General features: G+C 42.9%; 1 protein-coding gene across 2 annotated transcripts in view; it reads right to left on the reverse strand.

Annotated features, from left to right (window-relative positions):
- The window catches only part of NEDD9 (neural precursor cell expressed, developmentally down-regulated 9), a 38,752-nt gene extending 14,270 nt beyond the window's left edge, over positions 1 to 24,482 (reverse strand). For both annotated transcript variants that reach the window (XM_030481592.1, XM_030481583.1), the window contains exons 1-2: positions 24,406 to 24,482; positions 8,339 to 8,776 (exon numbers count right to left, since the gene is read on the reverse strand). In XM_030481592.1, the coding sequence (XP_030337452.1) occupies positions 8,339 to 8,776; positions 24,406 to 24,417 (450 nt within the window). In that variant the 5' untranslated portion in view covers positions 24,418 to 24,482. The remainder of the gene's footprint in view (positions 1 to 8,338; positions 8,777 to 24,405) is intronic.
- Between the last annotated feature and the right edge of the window lie 272 nt (positions 24,483 to 24,754).

Consider the following 24,754-nt stretch of genomic DNA (forward strand, 5'->3'; position numbering starts at 1 on the left):
TTCCCTTTCTTTTATGATGTTTTCGTGACCTGATCCTGCTCTCTCACATCAACTCTAGGGCTTTCTGCCAGTTGTGTTATGAGCAATATTTCTGCTTGCCTCAGTGGAACAGGCTTGGTGCTGGCTGGCCTTGAATTGCAAGGCTGACTGGGAAGGGGTATTTCCTAGCCTCTGGTAGAGTCATTCTTGCTTACAAAATGTGATTAAAAAGTGCCAAACCAACATATCTGAGGATGTCCTATTTTTGAGAGGAGTGAAACATACCCATTGCTATTAAATTATCGGGATTTTTAAGAGAAGTGTGAAAGATGATACTTGTCCAATACTCTTGCTGAAAGTTTTACTAGTGCCATCGCCATGACAATTACTTATTTTTAGACAGACAGTGACATCACCATTTCTGCATTGGCCAACACGGCTAAAGAGCTGATGTGTTACAGTAGTGGTGACAGAACAGGCATGCACTGTGAAATAAATGCCTGTGGATGGATCTTACAGAGAAAGAAAAAACCCAAATTATTGTGTGATAAGTTCTAGTGGAGAAATATGTTTATCTGCTAAAGCATTCTCTGGAAACACGTGGTTAAATTTCGGCTGGAGTTTTGATTTAATGAGAATTATGTGGCAAAACTCAGCACTTCAACATTTTGGTATCTTACCTGTCATAAATACTTAAAGCAGTAACCCGCTTTGACTATCCCCATCTGTCTAGCCTTCCCATTTAAAAAGGCTGTCACATGAAGAACCATTTGGCAAACATGCACTTGTTTTCTATGCTGGTAATACTGTGACTGACTACGACTCATGTCGAAGGCAGAAACCTATATTTAGGACAGGTTTGGAGGAGGAGAAGAAATGCAGAAAAAGAATGAGATGATGAGGTGCTGGGACAAATAGGGCAGAGAGTGGTCTCACTGTTGTGAATGACATGAAATTCTAAAGGCTCACAAACAATAAACCAGTTTGGTTCAGTCCAAACAACTAATTCTTTTGAGGAGCTTCATCTTATTTCTGTTATTTCTTCCCTCCTATATTCAATTTCTAGATGGGAAGTAGGAGGTGGGGAAAGGGGAAGCTTAATTTGGGAATTGTTGAAGTAGGGTATTTCCATGACTTCTTGTTTCCCTTCAAATATTTGCTTTCTTCCTTTAAGACATTTCTCGGAACAGATCCTTCCCTGCCAAAAGTTTCAGTTTTGGTGAACTGGCATTTCCCAGTGGGCAAGAATATGGTTGAGATGGAGCATTGCAAGAAAGTTTCAATTCCACAAGAGTGCTCCTAGTAACAGGTGTTTAGGTATACATAGCTTGCTTTGGCAAGTTTATGGAAGTTATAGACACCTTTTAAACAGATATAAACTCCATCCTTAATTGTCCTTTGCATCTATATAATAATTATACCAGGCCTTATTCAGGACTCATTGCACATATAAAAAAAATTGTGATAAAACCCAACAGGAATGTGTTAGTGTCCTTTAAGGATTAGGGATGGACTGTCTTATGGAAGGTTCTTAAGAACCTAACTACATTAATTTCACTTTGATTCCATTCTAACAATCTGTTTTGGGAGAAAGCTTAATTTAGATTATTTAAAAAGAGAAAGAAAAAAACATTATTACCACTGCTGTTTAAGAAAGCAAAATTGAAATGCTTCATGCCAGGCACGTGGAATGATGATGTTCCGGTAATTAATCTTCTTCCAAAACAAAACATCTACAAAATTATTGAATGCCTGCAAAGCCTTTAGACTGCAATAAAATTTTCTGATTGTCAGCAAACCCATCTCCATTTTTCTATTTCCTACCTCTAGAAACCACACTCCCTCCTTATGATGAAATTCACAGAATCACAGAATGGTTTGGGTTGGAAGGGACCTTAAAGATCATCTAGTTCCAACCCCCCTGCCATGGGCAGGGACGCCTTCCACTAGCCCAGGTTGCTCCAAGTCCCGTTCAGCCTGGCCTTGAACACTGCCAGGGATGCGGCAGCCACAGCTTCTCTGGGCAACCTGTTGCAATGCGCTGCTGCCCACATAGTGAAGAACTTCTTCCTAACATCTAATCTAAATCTACCCTCTTTCAGTTTAAAGCCATTACCCCATATTCTATCACTACATGCCCTTGTAAAAAGTCCTTCTCCAGCTTTCTTGTAGGCCCCCTTTAGGTACTGAAAGGCTGTTTATAAGAGCCTTCAGAGTGTTCATCTCTCTAGGCTGAACAAGCCCAACTCTCTCAGCCTGTCTTCATAGAAGAGGTGCTCCAGCTCTCTGATCATCTTTGTGGCCCTCCACTGGACTTGCTCCGACAGGTCCACATCTCTCGTTTGCTGGGGGCCCTAGAGCTAAACACAGTACTGGTCCACCTCTGATGAGACGCCACGAACTCGTGGGGTCTCATGAGAGCAAAGGGGAAGAACCTCCCTTGACCTGCTGGCCACGCTCCTTTTGATGCAGCCCAGCATATGGTTGTATGGGCTGCGAGCGCACACTGCAAGCTCATGTCGAGCTTCTCATCAACCAACACCCCCAAATCCTTTCTCCTCAGTCTGCTCTCAATCCATTCTCCATCCAGCCTGTATTTGTATTTGGGATTGCTCTGACCCAGGTGCAGGACCACTTTTTGAATAATCAGTTTTCCACTCACATTTTTCTAAAATGCTCTGCTGCCATGCTTAGATTTTAGTACTTACAGGGAAATGTAGATTATACAAGCTTAGTGTTTTGCTAGTACGCTTTCATATGAAACCAAAGGCCTAGTTCGGTTTCTAACCATCAAGAAAGAGCCCATTAACCTTGTGTTTTTCTTTTTATTCTTCTTTTTTTGTTTTTGAGCTAAGGTTTGATCCTGCACTTGTGCCTTTGCAGACAGACCTGGGTCCCTGGGGACCTCAGCTGTTGGATGAGATTGCAGGACTGGCCTTTTTTTCTGATACTACACGGAAAAAAATGCATGCCTCCAGTCTACAAATAGAACTGATTAAAGAAAGCCCTGTGCTTGGAGAGAAACAGGGAGTAATGTTGAGCTCATATATTTGCTCAGCCTAATAAAATGCAGTCTTTTTCTTACAATACTTCTCTACAAATCACATCAGTGACTAACTGCTTACTCTGACTTGTGGAGGAGAGTTACTTCACTCAGTGGTTTTCACGGAGACCACTAAGAATAGACTAACCGCATAGGCTTTTTATCAGTAAAATTACTTTTCTCCTATTAATGTCACATGGAAAGTTACAAGTGAAACTCTTGAGTCTAAGAAAAAGGCTGTGTGCTGGTTTTACCCCTCAGTTTGCTTTAATTTGAGAGAATGTCATCCTTTAGAGCGCACTTTGTGAAACTGAGCCCTGAGTGTTGAGGAATGTGTTAGCATTCCTGCTGCACTTGGCAAATTTGCTGTGTGTTCAGCACTTTTAACACTGAAGCAACATTTTGTTACGAGGGATCCAAATCCCCAAAGTCGAATTTGTAATGTGAAAGCAGAAGAAAAGAGGGACTATAAGATGACTGTTTGAGCCATTTAAGTAAACAATATCACAGGAAGCTGTGGTATTTCAGACTTGAGGGTAAGCGAGGACATTCTTTCACCTTGGAATGTAAATACATTTTGCCAACAAACTACAAAATACTAGATATGCTCCTATTCTTTCTGATGACAAAATGTACCTGCCACACAACTGCTTACTATGCTTAATGTATGTCTCTTCTTAGTTCATAAATGTGAAAATAAGCAAGAAAAAAAGATAATAATGCAAAGACAGGCTTATTTCTGGAAAAAATATTATATGCAGCCATTTGTTTCCTCCCAGCTAAACCAGTACTTGTTTAATTGGAAGGAAAAACGTCATAACGTGGCTAACTGGCTTCTGCTACTGAAGTCTGTGCCAGAACTGTCAGGGTGGTGCTGCTTGTGGGGTGGTGTTTCTACTTTCTCGTGGATTCAATTAACATGACTCTAACATAAATAAAGACCAGGGAACAAGGTCTGTTTCCTTACCCATGGTTTACCCAAACCTCCTGCTAAAGGCAGTAAACTCTTGAAAAAGGTGGAGATAGCAGGATGGTGGGGTGTGAAATCCTTGATCTGTCAAGGGCATGGAAATAGGCCAGGGATGTTCACATGTGAATGAGTTCCTTCCCCATTCTGCTTTGTCCACTTCTAAAAGGTGGCTAAATCTGAGTGTTTCCTGAGCTGTAAAGTCCTAATTCCAACTTGGCATTAATCTCTATTTGCCCGAGTTAGTCCATGCCTTGTGGGAGCTGTAGTTCAGAGCTGGTAACCTGTGCAGTGCAGCCTCTTCACTGGTCAAACAGCTGTGGTGCATTGGCCTCTTACTCTGTTTTGTGCTGATTTTCCTTGATCAACAGTTCTCCTGAAAGCTAACGGTTCCTACAGAAACCTTTCAGAATTTGTCAAAATGTTTTTCCAACGATGAAATATTTCCCTTAAATTTTTTGGCCAATGCTATTTTCAGGATGGTAGGGACAGTACAACAGAAAAGCTAGGGGAAACACTGAACCAGGAAAATGGTGTTTAAGTTGCGGCGGTGCCTTTTTTCACCCTAGTTTTTGAAGCTCATGTGTGAAATAACGATTAATCACAGATGCAAAAAAGACTTTGTGCTTTGTCAGCACCTTTCCCAAAGGATGTTCTCAAAGCAGTCCATACAGAATGAGGTCCCTCATAATTACCCCACATACTTTGCAGATGAGATTGCTGAGGTGCAAAAACAACACCCAAGACCGTGCAGAAGCCTGGGGCAAGGATAAAACCCAGGTTTCCTGAATCCCAGATTTGTCTGAAGGTTCCTTTGCTTTGCTGCCTGCAGCAAAAGTAAGTAAGTTTGAAGGCAGAGCACAGAAAGCAGGACAAAATTCTAAGATACAGCTTTTGTATCTTAATGCTGCTTGGACACTCTTCACACTTGCGGGTGTAACCGTTTAGTGACGAAACTTGCAGCGCAGCTATAAAAGCTTGGGGCTAACCAAGGCTAATTTTAAACCATCCCTCATTATCTCTGTCATTTGTAGGGTGAGTTTTAGAAGGTGGTATTTTTATTTGATAGAAGGAGCCGATACAGCTCTGCTGTCAACAACTAGCTTGGCCAGAGCCAATTCATCATTATAATTACCTGCCTCAGGACTCCTTTTTGACTTGCTTTGCCTTTCTGGCTAGCAAGATGTGTTACCTCAGCACAGCTTTATGACATGCCTGCTGTTGATTTACTGTTGCTTGAGGCTATACAATTCCTGCCTGACAGCAGTTCCTAAGCTCTGCCTGTAAAACTTGTATGGCAGCCAAACCACACATTTGCACAAAGGGAACGGGCAAATGTGGGCAGAAATGGATAGGATAGAAACTGTTGCTGGCCCTGCTTACAATGGTGTCTAGAGTACACGGTCTTCTAGCTACTGCTATGGGAAAGGAGAAGGCTTATATATAGGGAGACATAGCAAAACTCTTCAACATCCTTAAAACTGCCAAAACGCACAGCTTGCTAACCAGTTGTTTCTGCTGATGTAAGAAGGCAGATCAGCTCACTGAAGCCGTTGGGGCAGGTGCCACAAATCTGATAAAAGAGATTCATCACTTTGGAAGTCAAAGCAAAGATCCTCAAAATCAAAACTTCAAGATTTCAATCTTTCCTTAATACCAGGGGTTGTTTTCACTCATCCCAAGAGGAGGAGGATCTGGAGGACAGACTCTTTACTCAAAGGATACAAGTGCTAAAGTGCTTCCTCGTAACTGGGCTTTTCTTTAACAAAGGCCTTAGCAGAGTGTTGCAGCTGTAGCACTAAAAACCAGTTTTGTAAAAGTTAGGATGATAAAGAATGGAGTACATTTTACCTCAGACTCCACCCTTACTAATAAACCTACAGTTCTCTTGTCTACCATGGTTTCAATCCCATGGGCTCCTTTTAGTGTAGAACTGAGTAATTCCAAAGGACTTGACACGTCTGCCTCTGATCAAAGCAGGACACTGCTATGAGGTTTGCCATCTAGCAAGCCTGCTACTAATACACAATGAATACTGAGACCTGAGGCTCTTCAACTAAGTAAAGTCAGGATTAAAGTGAGCCTATCCTAAATTACAAGAATTGGCTTGTGCTAAGCAGGTCGGTAGCTCCTTTTTGAGGATAAAATGCTTTATAAATGTGCGTGTTAAGTTTCTTCAACAATTGGCAGTGTAGCCATTTGTTTTTATGCAGCATAGACTGACCTTTCATAGGTTGCTAGGAATCAAATGAAACAAGTTACAAGTCAGCCAAGTAAATGGTCTTAACTTTCTAAAGAAGGTGACATGAATTAAGAAAAATGCATGTTTAAGCTTGCTGAAAAAATTCTAGGCAAAACCTTGGAGAACATAGGTGCTTTAGTGCCTCTGATTTTTGTATCTCAGCAAGATGTTTGCACTTAAATTAGACCAAAATATTTCAGTTACTCTGTGTATATAGGATTTTAATGCAGTCCCTGTAGCAACCAGGTTTATGCAATGTCCTGCTAGTTTCAGTGGAGCTGGAGAGGGTGGGAAGAGGGAGAAGAGACTTTACATGCAGTGGGAGAATCCTTTCTGTGCAGAATACACACACATTTGCATTATGCTAAGTGAACTATGCTAACGGTCATTTAGACAGATCAAGTCCTAAAATTAAAGTACATAGCACTTATTCCAAGGAAGTATCTTGGGCTTCCCAACAGACTTCAGTGCAGCTCTGCAGTACAATGCATCTTGTTCAGCCCAAGCTGGCTAGCTGAGGCATCTCTGCAGTGCTGTAAATTTCATGCAGACATAGACTAGAATGAGCTCTCTCCTGTGCTGTTCCATCAACAGGCTGTTTACCAGGTGTTCACTCACTACCTTGGAGGTAATCTAAATGCTACTGTGGATAGGCAAACTATACTGCTCCTGAAAAAAGATTTCACTACATCTAGTCTATAGGGAAATGAGAAAAGGAGAGAAAAGATGTCAGATTTCTCAAGAAAACCCACATATTTGCTCCAACAAAGCTCCCATCTCTACCTGTGCAACAAGTGCAGCTTTCTCATTTTATCTTCCTGCACACCTTGCAAACACAACTGTAGAAAAGCTGAACAAACAAACCTCTTTATAACTTGACTTGGAATGATTTAACAGATCTTTTTCTTTCGCTCAGAAGGAAAAAATCTGTTTATTCTTACCAAGGAAAATGAAATTATGCCAAGGAAATAAAAGCATGAGATGTCGTCTTCCGAAGGGCTAATATGAAAAAGGCTGAGTTGAGGGTGAGGCGGGGGAAAAACCCAAAATAAACTGTCTTGCTAATCTAAATTAGGAGAAGAAAGTTTAAACGAGTCAGGAACTTCTTGACAGAGACATCATCTGCTCATGTAACTTGGATATAAATACTATGCTTTAAGCTCTAAAGCTAAGGAGGATGCTAATAGCTGGAACTGTTGAGCTGGGAATGGAGGGAGTGTATGAACTTCTTTTTGTCTCGCAATAAGGGGTGTGGAAGGCCAGGAGAATCTCCGTCCTCCCTCAGGTATCTTCCTTAACCCTCTTCCGTCACCAGGGTACCTGGCAGGAACTCCATTAAGTCAAAATGAGGGAGTTACAGGAGACAGAGAGCGCCTGAGAAGGACAGCAGGAGTAAGGGGGGACCCACATAATGCAATGCTTCTCACTAGAGCCTTGGGAGCTCTCAGCTGCCTCAGTACTGGCTGCATCATGGAGCTGTTGCAGCTCTTGCTTTCAATCAAGAAATTCTGCTGTAGATAAACATCAAGCACACTTTTATAAGCTTTAAGTGTGGTATTAAAACATCCCTCATTATCACCATCCTCTTCCTTCCTCGCTCTCCAAGTATGGCCCTTGTCTCATCAATCACTGCTTTCTCTTTGTAGTTCAGACCCCCTGGGACTGCTCCAGCAAGGCAGTACATAATTTTTAATTAAAAAAAAATAAAAATTTTACTTGGGCAGATGATGTAATTGTTCGTTAATCCGTGGGAGAGTTAATCTTACTGCAGCAGCTCTCTTTTGAGCATACAATGCAAGAGTGCCACGGGCCACATGTGCTTTAGCCTCCCTGGGGAGCTCAAGAGGACACAAGAGCACATGCTTCACCTTTAGCACCTGCGGTAGCACATATCCAAAATGCTCTACTATGCATCTCGGTTGTGAATTAAGCAAGCAACTGGGCCTTTCTCTTTCTCCCACAACAGTAAAGTTATTGCTGTAACTTAATATATTTATCCTTCCTGTATCTTAAGTGCACAGGCTCTCACTAGACATTAACCACTTCAACTGGTGGTCAGCACAAGTGAGCTGCTTTGGAGCTATGACATGAAAGCAAATGCACGCACCTTGTTTGTCAGAGCTGGACCGTCAACACATCTCTGCATGGAGGGTGGCACCTGGTAAATATCTTGTCCTGCTAGACCATGACCAGTGGGTATTTGGTAAATCCCCTGATGAGAAGGTGGCACTTGATAGACAGGGTCCCGTGCTGAGGCATGCGAGCTTGGCACTTGGTAGATCTTTTGCTGGTTGAAGGATTGATGCATCGTATGTCCTGAATTCGACATATCCTGACCAGGAGGACTGTCCTGTACCGCTGCACCTACCAGGAGTTTCACACGGTTGCCTGGAACAATGCCTTGCCGGCCGTGTAAGGAGCAGAGCCACCATCCTTCGAGACCTTCAGTGTTCTGTTCTATCACCGTCAAAATGTCTCCTTTGCGGAAGGCCAACTCTTCTGCACATTCAGGGACATTATCATACAGGGCTCTTGCCATAAGATTCTGTGGAGAAAGAAGGGCAAGAAAAACAAGTGAACAAACAAGCTAGAATTTTCCTGAAACTTCACGCATGTTCCAGGTGGAGAGAAATAAGAACTGAATTTGAAAAAGAGTGCACAGTAAATCAAAATAACATGGAAAAATAATGCAACACAGGATTCCTCTGCCCCAACTTGGAGAAATGAGAGGCTTATGCATTAGCAACACTGCTAGTGAGAACTTTTCCAGTAATACTAGGTCAGACAGAAGCTCTTTATATTGTCTATTAACCAACAGACATGAAGTCACGAGAGTTCTGCTCTTCGCACTGGTACGCTCTTCACGTGAATGGAGGCTTGTATCTCTTGATACTGATTTCCCTATAAATGTGCTTTGCGCACTGCTACAGCTAGTTAGCTGATATTTAAAATAAAACTTGAACCACACTCTTGGCAGGCATAATCCAGAGCAGTTGTTCCCAAACACTTTTATGTTTGCAGGGTCCCAAAAGACTTTCCACTAGAGGTGCAGATCCCACTAGTGTAAAGAGTGGGCTGGCTTTTCCTAGCTGCTACCTGCAGCTCCTTCAAGTCAGGGATCTGTAGAACACCTGCCGAGGACAAAAAAATGGCTCTGCTACCAGTAGTACCTCTGCTAAGACGTTTTAAGCCAATTGTGAGTTGATAGAAGCTTGTCTGTTACATGTAACTAGCAAGTGTCATCTCTTTCCACGGATTGAACCATCTCCCTTCCCTCTTTCTTTGCAGGCCTGTATGGCACATCTAGTTCTGAATAATCAGCCAAGCTTAGCTATTCAGTGGAAAGTAGGCAGGCTGTCTGTACTGACATTCTTGGACTCCTCACAAAGGTCATGAACATTTTATTTCTTGGCTCTAGTGATGTTTCCAAATGCGTTGGCAACAACTGTTCCATGCCTGCATGGTTTTTGGTGAAGGCAGTCAGGAGAGATGGTTATAAACTAATTGTAAGCACTTGAAAAAATATAGGAAGGCCTGCATCTGGAGCATTCTAGCTGAAGTATTTGGATGCAGTACACAAACTGAAATGGTGCTAATCCACCGTATGATAGGATATGCAGCTGTCTTGAAGTTTTATCTTCCCTCTTTTAAAGGGGTAGTGTCAACTACAGTTTAGCGTTTCTGTCTGTCATAGTTATCCTCCTTCTTGGACATATAAAAGCTTTTTTTTTTTTTTTTTAATCCCTCACTCGCTATATTTTTCCCCACATTGATAGTTTTCCCATCATCTCTGTGCTTCATCAAGACAGCAGACTTCCATTTGACCTTGCTCAGTTCAACTTTTCTTAATTGTAGCATACAACCAAGGAAGTTATATGAAGGGCTGACTGGTGGCTGTAGAAAGGGTAAGCTCAGATGTCACATAAAAGGTAGATGAATATGCTTTTCCCAGGACACATAGTGTTGAAATGGGGTGCATGAGATCAGTTTTCTCTTCTCTGAATGGGGGATCAGCTTTCAAATGTATAAGAAACACTGGCTTTGCCCTTCATCAGCATCATTAGCGAGGTCAGTATAAATTAAGCTTTGGCTTGGAAAAGCAGGTCTGCCATTTTGAACTCCCATGTAAACAGCAGCACTGGGGCACCACCAATTCTCTCTGATGTATGTCTACTGAACTTATTAGTGAACAACACTAACAAATGCAAATAGAGATAAAGCAGGGAGCAATTTTGTCCATGCCTTGGCAGAACTGTAAAACTATTCTTTAGCATGCTCAAAACCAGTGGCGTTTTCTTGAACGCTACATCTATGCTCTTGATGTGTTGACCTGGCTCTCAGCCGAGTCCAAGGAGCACAGAAAAGCTCCTGTTCAGACTGAATATTCTAGATAGAAATGTAGAAAGATAAGGGATTTTCTAGTGTGGTTTTCGCAGGAGATACTGACTAATGTTACTAGCTCAGCCTGTGCAACTGACTATTTAAAGGAGGCCTCCTCAGAGGATGTTGTTTAAAGGAGGAAGATTATGCGGCTGTGTGTGTGTGTGTGTGTGTGCACAAAACAAGCAGGCTAAATCAATGATAAATGCTTATTCTCCTCTAGTTCAGTAATTGAAGGCATTTGAAAAGCTTGATTAGCTTCTATCGCAAAGCAATTCTCAGAACAGAGCTGGACTGGTGGTAAAATTAGAGCAGATAAAAGTTCCCATGTGATTTTTTTTTCCGCAGTTGCTCATTATCTCTGTCCCAGTGACCTTCTCACCACCTGGCATGCAGCATTTTAATAGTTTCTGGATGTGCTTCAAGAACTTCTTTGCTGCAAACAGCTTCAGATTCTTGTTGTCAGTGTTAGCTCAGGCACCAGTATGTGAATTATACTAATTGGTTGCCACTTGTTTCACAGCAATTTCCCCAAGGCCTTTTAAATAGTTCAGAGCAATGCCACCATCAGTCACTGATGGAGCAGTGAAGCAGGCAAAATATCCTTCCAAATAAGCCAATAGCACTGGGACCAAAAGCACTAGGCCTGTTGCTTGTTGCCAGCAGCATAGGAACTGCTCCTGCTAAGCAGACATGTTCTGAGTATTTCCCTGACTTCATTCTTCCTCCACAGGATTTCTTAGTATGAGTTTCAGGAACAGTGCCACAGTTGCTTTCACAAGTCAGCAGTCAGTCTTGAGAAAAAGGAAATTGTGACCACAGAAGGTCATCAGGAAACCTTTTGAAAACCACAGAGGTACCTTTAATCTGCTGTGGTGATCAAGACAGTAGTCTCTACTTTTCCACATGCAGAAAGAAGTCTTGATCAAAGACACCCCTCAACACTTGTGGGCTTTATTTGGATTGATTGGACAAAGTCGAATAAGTTTTGGATGCTGTGGTCATCATAGCCTACATCTCACAACAGTGCTTCTCATTGGTCTCTTCAGCTCAGAGACTGGGGAGGGTTACCTGGAATTAACTGAAGTTGCTCTTGGAAACATGATCCATCACTTATCTGTCTGAAATAGGCACTAACATCTGACACGAGAAGGCAAGGGCACAGCAATGACGGTTTTTTATGACCAAGTGCTAAGAAAACCTTGGCCATTTCCTAAACAAATTGTCAACAGAGAAAGGGTTGATGAGAAACTTGTCTTGGAGCTTGTTTCACAACTGGCAAGTTGCACAGAAGTACCTTTATATTTCTAATACAAAGAGAAAAAAGAAGGGCAACAGATTCAGAACTACAAATTCAAGTTCTGTAATGGCAGGCGAGAAGCGATCTGATCCTAGGTAAGGAGAAAATTTTGGTCTGTCATAGAAATCAGCTGTGCTTCATAAAATGAACATAGTGGTGGCTACCACCTTCTTTCAGTAAGATTAAGGATGGAAGTTTATGTTGATGATCTTAAGGTCCTTTCCAACCCTAACCTATGCATATGATCCTACGCTCTCCTTTGGTCCAGTTAAATTAACATGATATTAACATGACAGGTGCAGTGGTGCTCTCAAAGTCTGAAGGTACCTGTGGTCTATATACAGCTCTACTCTCGTTAAGCCCGCTCTGTTACAGTAGCCATACTTCAATTAATGAGTGCTTCTCTACACCTAATGGCTGACTGGAAAGATTAGCTTCAGCTTTTGTATCCTTAAGCCTTGCTAGCAATATTGGGATGTTTGGAAGTGGAGGCCAGGGTCAAGTCCCTGCTGTGTTAATACTCTGTGCAGCCAAATCATAAAAAGCCCCAAACAAATGATTTGTTTCTCAAGCAGCTTAAATTCCTCTTAACCTTGGACTCTGTAGTAGAAAGTATCTTCTGTAAAATCACTGAAAAAAAAAAAAAAAAAAAAATGGAAGTTTTTCAGTCTTATGTTAAATAAAGTGCTATCCCAGTCATCAGCAGGTCAAAGTGAAAACAAGCCTGGCCCTGATGACTGCTGCCTAGGGATTTTAACTGGAACATACTGCAGGAAAAGGCTGAGCAGACTTTGCTGATGCCTTGTGTCAGAAGCTCTGTCTAAAAGAACTAAAACTGAAATGGATACTCTGTAGATTAAATTCAGATTACAGTGCCCGTGGTCCCAACTTTCTACATTGGTTGAGACAAAAGTAAAGCTTTCAAGCTTTCTCTAGGTAAAGCGAACCTGGGATTTGAAACTTCTGTCTGAATTTTCCTTTAATACCAGTTGCAAGTCCACCAGATGAATCCCAGAAAGGTGCAGTTCATATTCTCTGCATGCCTTAGATTTTCTCTTTTGCATCCAGGATGCATGTGCTAATAGTACACAACCAAAAGCAAAAGATGCTTTCCTGAAAGCTGTCAGCTGCTCTACTTATAGAACCTTTGGAGGAAAAAAAAAAAAACCCCAAACAAAAACAGCAAACCAAACTCCAAAACTCTGTAAACTATTTTTCTTCTTGGATGTTGAAGGAATTACAGGCCAAATTCAGATGCATAAATGAGGTCTACTATAGAACAGTCAAAGGTGTCTACTCTCCTTAGCCTACTCCAATTGATGGTTAGCATGCCTGCAGCTGAATAAAGACACATTAAAATACTTCGAAGAATTTGATCTGTTTTGGTTGGCCTTTCCTGCATTGTAGGGAGCTGACAGAATTCTGTAATTTGTGGTTTGGAGGATGAAAAGGTGGTCTGTTGATGAGGCTGAGTGGCACAAGAGGACAGAGGCAAGAGTTAAAGAGACTGGTGGAAACATCTACTTTTTCTGTTAGAGTAAACACATTCAGTGACTTGGCTAACAAGAGTGTGTGAGGTGCCCACAGCCATGGAAGCAAACACAGGAATAATAAATGACACACTATGAGATTTTTAATACAATGGACTCTTTAAGGGCTGAGTGTTGCGGTGCCAAGCTCCTGGTGCAGGGCTGCTGACGACTCCTCCGCCAGCTCTGCAGTGAATGAATGCTTGAGGAAAAGGTTCGACCCTAAACTAGAAGAATTTCATTTGCTTCCCTCAGAGCTGCAATATGAGGATGTTCCAGAGCGCACAGGCTTGTGAACGCTGATCCCTGCTCTGTGCTTGGCTAGTGGGGCGTGTTCTGTTCTGCTTTGTCTTGTTTTTAAATATTGCTTCCTATGTGTAGAGTTTATGTGCAAATAGAACTAGAGAAACCACCTCTGCTCTTAACCGAAAAAGGGTGGGACCCCTCTTTTCTATTATTGGACAAACTGTTTCTTAAAATGCCAAATGGCTTCTCTTCTATGTTTAGCTAGCTTAGGAGAAGGAAGGAAGAGAGGAACAAAGGAAGGAAAGGTGGGGGGAGACACCCCAAAGGAGTGTCTGTGCACAAACCAGTAGCTTCATTTTGGTTGGATCTCTTAATTATCCATCACATTTTTCTAAATACAGATTCCCCTATCTTTTAGGTTTCTTTAAAAATTAATCATTGCCATTCGAAAGTAAGCTTAAGCATTTACATACCCTTTCATGGTTGCAGTAGGCCTAATAGTAATGAGACTGAAGAACCAATCTGAAAACCCAGTAAAGAGTGAGTTTTACTCTGAGAGAAATAGTTTGACTACAAGCAGTACTGGTAAAAGAGAGGGAAGTTTGTGCTCTGTTGGGCCTTTTGACAGAAGGGCTTCAGTGCAAGAGTCACTGGACAGTTTAACAGGTGATTCAGCCCCCATCTCATTTTCTGTTTCTCACTGTCACTTTTTATCTTAAGTCAACAGCTATGTAGTTGAGGCAGGAAGTGCTACCACAGCATGTATGAAAGAGTCTGCTGCACTACCAGAGTGTTGCAGCTACCACAGCCTCAGCAGGAGGACTCTGAAAGGTCCTTAGTATCTAGTTGAGACTGCAGATCTGCCTGCTGGCTCTGGGAACTGTGAGCTTCTTTGGCTCACAGCTAATGAGCGAGCTTGGTTGGAAATGCTCAGCATAATAAACGTTTCAGTTCAATCTTACAGGCAAAGTCCACAGTTCCACTTTTCAAGCACTCTCTTGCTTTCTTCCACCACGAAACCCCGAATTTTGTTTTAGCGCAGACACCTTTCTGGTCAAGTGTTGCTAGCCCAAATAATTACAAGCCCTACTGGATGGAAATAAAGGCAGTTTTCTATGCATGGATTTGGAAGGCTGGCTTAACAGATAATGAGAGTGCTATGAGGTAACAATCTGAGCAGAGCCCTGAGAACAGGTCTTCATCCATCTGAAGTATTCTTGCACTCTGGTCCTATGCATCTCTGGAACAGAGGCTGTCAGTCATGCTAAAGTATGCCAAGCTGCCTGGAGGCTGCGATGTGGAAAACCTTGGGTCTGCAGGGCAAAGAGACAAGTGTCTTATTTCAGTGTTCCACTGAGCAGTCCCAGCCCCTCTCTCTGGCCTCAGAGAGGGGAGAAGCCAAAAGCAGGCATTATGGCTGTCATGCTCTGGATATATTCACTGCCAGTTTTTTGCAGACACAATACTCCACCCAGCAGGGGTGGCAGGCAGACAACAAGGGCCCAAGCACTTCACACTCCTGATCAAGACGCTGATGTGGTCCATCAGTTCACCTTAGACTGGCGTTAGAATGTAACATAAACACGTGAAAGACTGAAGGCTTTCTGGTCTGAGAACTTTTTTTGTTTCAGCATAGCTGTTCCATTTTAAGCTAATAGGAGGTATTTCTGTATCTGTTGGTTTGTTGGGTTTTTTTTCTGTAGGCAGTTGGCAAAGTACTTTGCAAAACTGAGGCACAGCAGTGAACCTGAAACTTGGAAGGGAATCTAAATCCATTAATCCAAAAGAAGGAATTAGGAGGGTAAAGGGGCTAGAAATAGAAAAGGGAAACTGAAAATGAAGGTTAGAGCAAGAGATCCTAACCGAAGCTTTGGCCTGTGTGAATAGAATACTTCATTATTCTGTACTGAGTGCATCAGCTTATTGCTCTGCCTGACATTTCAAACTGGACGAGTTGAAAAGAAAGTTTTCTGGTTCTGCATCTATTAAGAGCAACAAAATGATAACTCTATGTTTGCAATAAGGATAGTAAGGCGGGCTGTGTTTGTTTGTTTGTATGACATTCTTTTGTCTCTTGACTGAGTTTCAGTTTTTTGCTTGGCCGGTTTTATTTGATTTTAGCTAGAAGGGATATGAAGTGCGGTGGTGCTGCTCTGCTTTCCTCGGCATTACAAAGGTAATCATAGATATATAATTTGAGGTCAGATGTTAAATAAGGAGTTGATTTACCCCCTCTGTTTTGGAGGCAGTGAAGGATGGATGTATCATATCACAAACACCATTCGAGTAACACAAAACCTCTGAGGTGCTCAGTGAGTGTGTAGGGGGAGCTTAACAGAAGTGGCAACTCCCTTTTACTACATAGCAACATTCTGTTTGCAGTCTGTGCAGTGAGACACGACAGGTCATAGCTACGCTAGGAAAGAGCATACCTGAGGTAATGCTGTTTTGCTCAGCCCTGGGGAACACCCCCGAGATTAATGCACTTTGCTTCTCGATGTCAGACCACCCACGCTGTTTTGGAGCTATCATAGAAGGCCGATTACAGTTTGTGACAGTCCCTTTTACAGTGAAGCAGAGCAGTGATCCACTGATGATGTGTCCTGATCTGGACACATCTGGGGAGCCCTCTGAGTTCCTAGTGTTTTCCAGGAGTGCTGCAATACCATTTTCTTTGCTCTTTCTGGGAATGCAGACCACATCCCCTGACTTACCTTGAAGACCTATTAATATTTTGGGAAATTCCACCACACCTAACTTACAAAGTTTTCTGTGTACGTTTTACCTCATAACCAGTTTCCTTCCCCCCCCACCCAAGGAAGGGTGTGATCTAGTTCCATGACTCTAAAAGGCCTTTTCAAATCTGTCTCAGAGCTGTGTGCCTCCTGTGACATCAACGGGGGGGAAGGAAAAAATAAAGCATGCAAACAATAGCCTTAGAGTAAATATGATCTCACTGTGATTAAACCACAGTACATCAAAATCAAAAAGCAGATGGAAAACCCAACCTCTTTCCCTCAGGCAAGCAATTAAAAACTTAATGAAAGGAGATCGGCTGTTAAATGCTTAAGAATTGAAGGAGCAGAGCAGAAGGGAAAGGAAAAAAAAAAAAAGGATGGAAAGAAAGAATCCCGAAACGTGTGTTTCGAGTTCTCAGTTTTCCATTTTCTGGCATTTGCGAGCAGTCTTCTCCCAGACAAAGTTTCCTTAAAAAAAACCCCTTCCTAAACTTAACTCTTCTCTGTGCAGCTCTGGGGAAACAATCCCAACCCAACTGTCAAGAAACAATGGCTATGTAGACTTAGAACATCAGTACTGTCACCAACTTCTTTGTCTGATGTTTTTAACTTTGGGAAATATGACCCACCCCCCACCCCCCACCCCTTTTTTTTTAAATCTAGAACTTAGCTGAATTGAGACATGCTCTTCTCCCCCCAAAGCTCTCCACAGAAGGGAAAGCCACCGTTCTCTGTCACTTTAGTGTCACCATCTGGGATAATACACAGCAGCTGCAACTTGGGATGCCCTGAGAATCCAGATACTGAAGCTTGGGAACTCATGTTTCCAGTCCTGGGCTAGCCTTCAGCAGGCTGGTAGGGGGACACGTAGCAAATTGCCTGTGAATCAGACACACTTACAGGGGAGCCAGGCCTGGCTGGCAGATGAGGGCTTGCCAGGTGTGGTGAGGGTCTTCTCCATACCACAAGGCAGCAGCCAAAAGTCAACAACCCTCCCAGGACAGCTTGATTTTGACAAGCTGACGTTTTCTAGCGAAGCATACCACTGGAGAAGGGGGAGGGATAGTGTGTGGGAGCATTTCAAACAGTTCAAGTTACTATGCTTAGTCTCACATTGAAATACAACTTTAACTGTATTCTTGATCGCGTGAGAGATCGGTTTCTGCAATTCCTGGGCTGCAAACAACATAAAGCAGTATAAGCTGGGAGAGAGAAAAAAAGAGAAGATAACTGCTTGTAAACTAGGCTTCTATAACAGTAAAAATTGGTTTATTACCCCAAGCATTTTAACTGCATGTAAAGTCCATAGGGCAAGGACATTCATGACCCTACCTACCGAAAGCTGTGCATCAAAGAGCGTATACTTCCAGTTGTTTTGTACTTAACTCTTTAGATCAAGAAATTCCTTTGAAAGACAATACTTGAATTTTCATGGCCTGTATTTTCCTCCCCCGAGCTCAACTAAGCAGGACATTCATTGCAGAAATTGAGACTTACTCCTAGGATCCTTCAGCATTTTCTAAGATTTGTCATCACCAAATGGTTCACAGTATTGCTACTACTAATAATTTCAACCTTGCTGTGAATGGGGCCTGCTTAAGAAAGAGCTGCTGGTGCACTGACTGCATTCCTGTAGAGTAAAACTATTCTTATTACTCTTCCTTTTCCGGGCAGGCTAATCCACTCTGACTGTGAATGAAGTGCTTTTAAAACAAACACAAAAATAGAAAGGCGAGAACGGGCCTCATCCCTATAGAGAAAAAAAAAATATACAACTTTTGCCATGCTATGCGCTTGTGTTTCTAGGACTGCAAACTATAGCTTTTAGCAGTCCTGTTTCTTGTCAAACGCAAACCACGTCCAAATCTGCTGTGGAAAAATGAGCTTTTTAAAATTAAGACAGTTTCCACTACTGTAATGTCTAGACCAAAAGGCAAAAGAAAAAGAACACCTGCCAAGAGCAGCCTGTGATAAACAGGCAGCAATATTCTAGGGCTGTACTCTTAGCTGCTATAAAGTGACCCAGCTTCACTGACACTGAGAGCTGCAGCCATTTACAGGCAGCAAGGAGTACCTCTAAATGCAGCTTTACTCAGCAATAGCCTGACTTAATACTGCTGAATACATGCCATAAACATTCTTCTGTAGCACAGTCCTGGACAGCTGTCTGATCAATCCTACTGAAGACCTAGCATAAAGCATCCTTCAAGGATCAGAGTACTGTTGTAAGAGATAAATGTCCGCTGCTTTTATGAATGCTCAGGGAGCACATACTACGTAAAGAAGCATCTTGGAAACTGCTTGGAAACTGACTTTCACGTTTACAATTCCAAATGTCAGTGAATGTGGGCTCCTACGGAGGTATGTGGACTTTACTGTCTCAAAGTTCAGATACTTGTCTCTAACAAGTGCAGCCAGAAACAGAGTAGAAGATAAGGGTTCTCCATAATTGTTGCAGCTAAGGCAGACACCTACCTGTTCATGCTCTTTTTAAGTGCTTATGTTGCTTTAAAAATTAAATTAAACTCTATATCTTGAAGATGGGCAGGCTCCTAATTCCTGTTGGTATGAATGGGATTTAAGTACATAAATGTGTGTGATAAGCTAGTCCAAATAAAATAGCAACACAAAAATTACCTAGGCCCCAAAGTGACCTTCTATTGCATGCAGAAGTCATTCCCATGCACCTAACAACTTTGATAATAGCAATATTATCAAGGAAGCCCTCATCATGGAACCATGCTCCAGTCATGGTTTTCCACTTTTCGTATGCACAGAGACACAGGCTGTTTGCTATTTCCAGATACTGAGAGAACATCCTCATCTCATGTACTTTTGTGAAAGAGCAGGATCTCATGCTTGTCTGAGGATTACCGTGAATGTGGACTGAGGACTACATTCCTACTCTTTGCGAGAAGACCAACAGGCTCCTTGTCTCCTACAATTTCTAAAGTTGGCCAAGGCAGCCAGTAGGCACACCCATCCTAGTAGTGGTGCCTCCAGCAGGAGGTGTGTGTGACTTGGGAGAATTACCTCATGCAAACTTTTACTTGGGTCACTAGACACACCTGGCCCTGCTGAAATGACTCTGGTGTTTGTAATGGAGCACAGGCAGTTCAATAATATAATCTTCTCCTGAGCCACCACACGTACGAGTTCAATGTTCAGTGATAAGATATCAGTGCAAGTATAATCTTTTCTAACCCCACTTGCTGCTATGCTTGAAATCATAAGATTCCAAAGGTGAGTTTGTACAGTCTTAAGAATCGTGGTCTAACATTTAATGAGTTCACAGTAACACTTCATGAGACTTCCCAAAGTCTAGGCTGTGTTCTGCAAAACAGTAGTTACTGGCTTAGAAGAGCTGCAGAACTCTCCTGAAATGTACTTTCATTTTTCCTTTGCAGAAAGTGTTTCCATAAAGTCTTACTATTGGGGAGTTCTCCTGCTCTCTGATCTGGTAGGTCCTCCTCTGATCAGGTCTTTTGATAGTAAGGCACTGTTTGGAATGACTAATGTTGGGTCAAGGTATCTCAAGGCTAAGTAATAGTGTAACGTGACTGCAGCCTCTAGCAGGATCTTAAAAGCATGAGTAAAACCCTCAGATTAGTATCCAAAGTCTCTTGTATTATCTAGGGTCAAAATGAATTGGAACTATCAAGAATATAAGGAACACTGTTCATCTAGCAGTTCCGCTTCCACATTGTATACTAGGAACTACTGGACAGAGGCAGATTAGGCTACCAGTTTCTTGATGAAATAGATTTACAGCTACATTACTCAGGAGCAGCTGTTAGCATAAAAACACAGAAGTTCAGAAATCATGCAAAAACCTGCATGCTGTTAGCTGTAATGCTTTGTGATGGTTCCTCTTCTTCCTCTGAAACAAGTCCTGTAACATCCCTAAGCCTCAGCACCTCCATCTCTCAAACAGAATTAACAGCACCTTGCTATCCTACCAAGTCTATGGGAAAACAATTCTATCATGTGAGGTTCTAAAACACCCCGAGGTATTGAGGCAATTACTTCTATTGGAGGTACCCAAAATTGGAGGCTTATAAGCAGCAGTACAGGGGGTGGGAGGGGAGACACACACAGAGGCTACAGCAGTGAAGAGCGGGAATCTGAAAATGACAGTGGCTCTCCAAGCTTTGGGAAGGAGTCAGTCATATTGATACATCTCACTAGTGCTGCGACTGATTTAGGCCTGACCCTGGTAGACTTCTGCCACTTCTCTCCGTACAGAGGGGAGAAAAATCAGGAAACTTCCATTGCAAATTCACACTGGTAACAGCGACGGCACAAACTTCGGGCAGTTTTTCCCTTTGTGGGTTTGTTCCTCTAATACTACCTTTTACAAGGTTTTACAGTTTCTGTTTACTTCTAGGTTTGATTGCCACCCTGTGACTGCTGAGACACCAAACAAAAAAAAGAAAAAGAAAACAGAGGAGTGCGAGGAATAAATGAAACAGAGAGGATTTAGTTAGTAAAGTACAGGCAGTTCTTTTCCCTTTACATGGCCCGACATTCAAAGTCTTTCATTGCCAGGGTTACAAGCGGCTTTTCACAAGCATTCCTGGTTGGGAATATAGTATTTCTTCCCAGGGACACTATTTTGTTTGTCTTGGCGTGCAGACATTGTAATCAAGTCTATATATTACAGGACTGTGCCTTAGCACAAATGGCAGGCATTTCGAACCCTATTTAGGTTTCTTCCTTGCCCAACAAATTATCTAAAAATAGATAATCAAGACCTCATACTTTACATCTACGTCATTCCTTCTGGCTTAAATGAGGTAAGGAATGTAGGGGGTTTTTTCTTCCTCTCTTCTTTCACTGTTTGGATCTTTTGGTAAACAGATAAGCCCCTCTTTCTCCTTCCCCCTCTCTTTTTGTCTTGCTTGTGAACAGCCAACAAGCTACAGAAGCCTTGTTATGATTAACATCTTCTCCCTTTTGCTTCTGTCACACTTTTATTGCCTGAGATAAGGGTACTGGAATTGCTGGCTAGATTATCCTCTCCCATCATGTTCTTCTCTCATCATAGTAATCTCTGGTATTTCTGTTCCTACACAGTACATTTCAGCTGTAACTGCTTCATCCTTGGGGTCACAGTCTGGGTTAGGGTTCAGAAAGGGTTGATCTTACTTTCTGGATTACAGAATACTGGAAAGGCATCCTGCGAGAACTTGATGGGATGGGGGTGTACTTGGTGGTTCATGAAGAGCTAGCACAGAAGGATGCCGAGTTCATCAAATGAAGAATTGGGGTGTTGCCGTAACACATCTGCACCCAACAGGAATTAGTTTCTGAAAGCAGCGTATAGATAAGTACGACTAAGGCTCACAACTGACATGCAAGTATTTGTTAAGCTTAACATTTCCTATCTTTCCATTGCTCACTTAGAATAACTTATGTGTTCTCCATTATTTAACCAGAACATGAGTGATAGAACAGGACCTAACCTGGTAACATCCCTAAGCCTCAAATTTGCTTTTCCTTTGAATAGTAACAGCTTCATTGAATTTCACACAGTGTGCAAAAGAGACACAGAAGTGCAGAGACATATATAAGGCAAAATTCTGAACTTGCTTAAATCCACAGGGATTTTGCCAGTGGCTTTCAGAGGATTCAGACTAGTATATTGGAAGAATTTTTGAGGAGTGGGATAGACAATAAAAGAAGCTTAGGTGAAGCGAAAAGAAGAGTGAAAAAAAGGGTAGACTGAGTAGTGGAAAGATTATCTAGGCCAGAAATCACCTTGGGTTTAGTCACACTGAAAGTGAAGCCGTGAATGATGGAGAGAGGTACTCAGGGTCTCACGCCAGTCAGTTCCTGTTCTGTCCAACTGTTAATACTCTGATTATAATAAGCATCTCAACCGTTTCTTTAAATGAGGCCTTACTTCATGGACTATCAAAATGAAAGTAAAGAATGACAGGCCCCAATATAACACTAGGAGCAAACAGACCCAACTCTGCACCTGGAAGCTAAGCCACCTCTGAAGTGATGGTATGTCCCCAGGCAGGCCATGAGCACACTCTGGTCCTTTATCTTCTGTATACAATAAAAACTATAGAACTTTTGTTTTCCTATAGAAATATAAAAGAAAGGAAGAAAATACAGAAAAAAAAAATAATAAAGACTGAATGAGCAGGTATTTTCTTTACATGTTGCTCCAGGAATAAGAAATAGACCTAAGAATCTTTGTCCTAGTTAAGTAGTATAAGAAACTACTTCACATTTCCCAGGGAAAGTAAACACCCAAGTCTGACAAGAAGGCTTTTGAGGCCAAACCCTTCAGTCTCTTTTTTTTTTAATGGCTTGTTCTTTCTTTGTCTAGCTTTCTCTGCCCAGAATTACGTAATCACAAACCCAAACAAAAATGCTCATTCCAACCAGACAGGGCAAAGGAAACATTAAAAGCAGGGAAGACTTCCCCCTTTTGAGCCACCTTCTCGGTCCCTATGCTTGCCGTGCCAATGGGCTACACGTAAGGCATGGTTTTCTTGCAGCAGCCGAAGGATAGATGGTGACTGAGAAATCTGGAAGCTGTAGAACTATGCAGGACCATTATTTTGCCACTGTGACACTGCTCTTCCGAACCCAAGTGCCTGATGTTTTGGGGTAAGATTCACAGCTTCTCTAAGCAGGTATAAAGTCTACCTGAACTGATTTGAGACAGAGTAAAAAGGGATGGGAAATGAATGTTATCACAGACTTCAGATCAGACAGTTGTTAAAGATAATACTAAAAAAAAAAAAAAAAGCTGTCAAATTCAGATAAAAATTCTCTCAAGTCATGTATCTTTGTCTATCTCTATCTTGCATTATTTATTTTTCCTGGTTATTCTTAGCCACCATGAGAGAGAGAAACTGGCAGCAGCTTTGAAAACTTAACTCTGACTTTTCCCAAAGTTTGGGCATGAGAGATCCTGAAAGCCTGGGCTGAGTTCAGAAGTACATGGAAAAGCAAGAAAATCTGTGTATATTTGCCTAGGTATCACTTGCACATCTCAATCTGCTCAGGTTTATAGGTCTTATACAGTGTTATAGCATCAGGGCTCTTCTATGCTACACTTGACTTCCAAAGCAAGTTAGTCTCCAAGTAAGCATATAACGTGTGACATTTCCAAATCACTTCTTTTATTGATGCTGAAGTTATTTTTGGCAGAGGAAGGAAAGTTTTCCCTTCCTTCCCCTTTTTTTCCAAGCACACAAGATTACGGTATGTCTGTACAGTAATCTAATGCCCTGTGGGCAATTCAGTACCTTGCCCAGATGTTTTTAAGTAGAGTAATATTAGGATGAAAGCCTCTAAATTTGTGACTTCTGAAAAATAAAACCAACTCTGGTAAAAGCTTAATCTGAAATCACTTATTTAACAGGGGAGAAGGGGATAGGCTACCCATTTCTTTAAACACACAGTTGTACTTTTTCTCCTTGCTTGTGACCCATCCAACAGCCCGCCCCGAGAAGCTGCGCTGCGATAAACGAGACACTCACAAAGGGCTGGAAAACGGGCGAGTTACACCGCAGGGAGACGCAGCGATACCTGTCCCAAACCAGTGCCGGGCACCACGTACACACTCGCCCTTCCCGAGCCACCCGGCTCGCCCCGTTAGCCAGCACCGGTGCAAGCGAGGAAAGCGCCGACCCAACCGCGGCGCTGGGGCGGGAAGCCCCTTCTCCTTCTTCCCCTACCGCGAACACCCCAGAGCGCCCAGAGGGGGTGTCTCCGCCGGCTTGCCCCCATTTCCCTTTCCCTCCCCGGGAGCACCTCCCTTGGGGCTCTGTGCCTGCAGGCTGCACAGAGCAGCGGGAGAGGGGAGAGGGCTCGGCCGACCCCCGGCGCCACCGACTGTAACCGCCCACTCTGAGTGGAAGGGAGTGGTGAGGGGAGACCCGAGCCACCCGCTTCCCTTGTTCGCTGAGAAGCCCATGAAACCCTGAGCGCCCATCTCCTCCCGCCGGCCGCTCACCTTGTACTTCATGGCTGCGGAGAGCTGAGGGTCCGGTGCTGAAGCTCTCACGCTACCACCCGCCGCATCGCCGCCGCCTCTCTACGCCCCGCCGCCCGCCCCGCCGCCAGGATACCCCGCTCATTTGCATAGCGCCCTCCCATTGGCCGCGCTCGGAAAAGGTGGGCCCTCCCCGGCCACGCCCCCTGCCGCCCTCCTGGTCCCGCCGCCTGGGGGCTGCTGTCGCGGCGGCGTGTATCGCGACATACAGCCGCGCACGGAGCGGGGGCCGCGGCTCTGCTTCCGTGACCCGGCGGCTCCGCTCGAGCCGCTTCAGAGCCGCTTACCTCGAGTTCGCTGCGTGAAGCGG

The sequence above is a fragment of the Strigops habroptila genome, chromosome 1 (assembly GCF_004027225.2).
Source record: "Strigops habroptila isolate Jane chromosome 1, bStrHab1.2.pri, whole genome shotgun sequence".
Classification (NCBI taxonomy): domain Eukaryota; kingdom Metazoa; phylum Chordata; class Aves; order Psittaciformes; family Psittacidae; genus Strigops; species Strigops habroptila.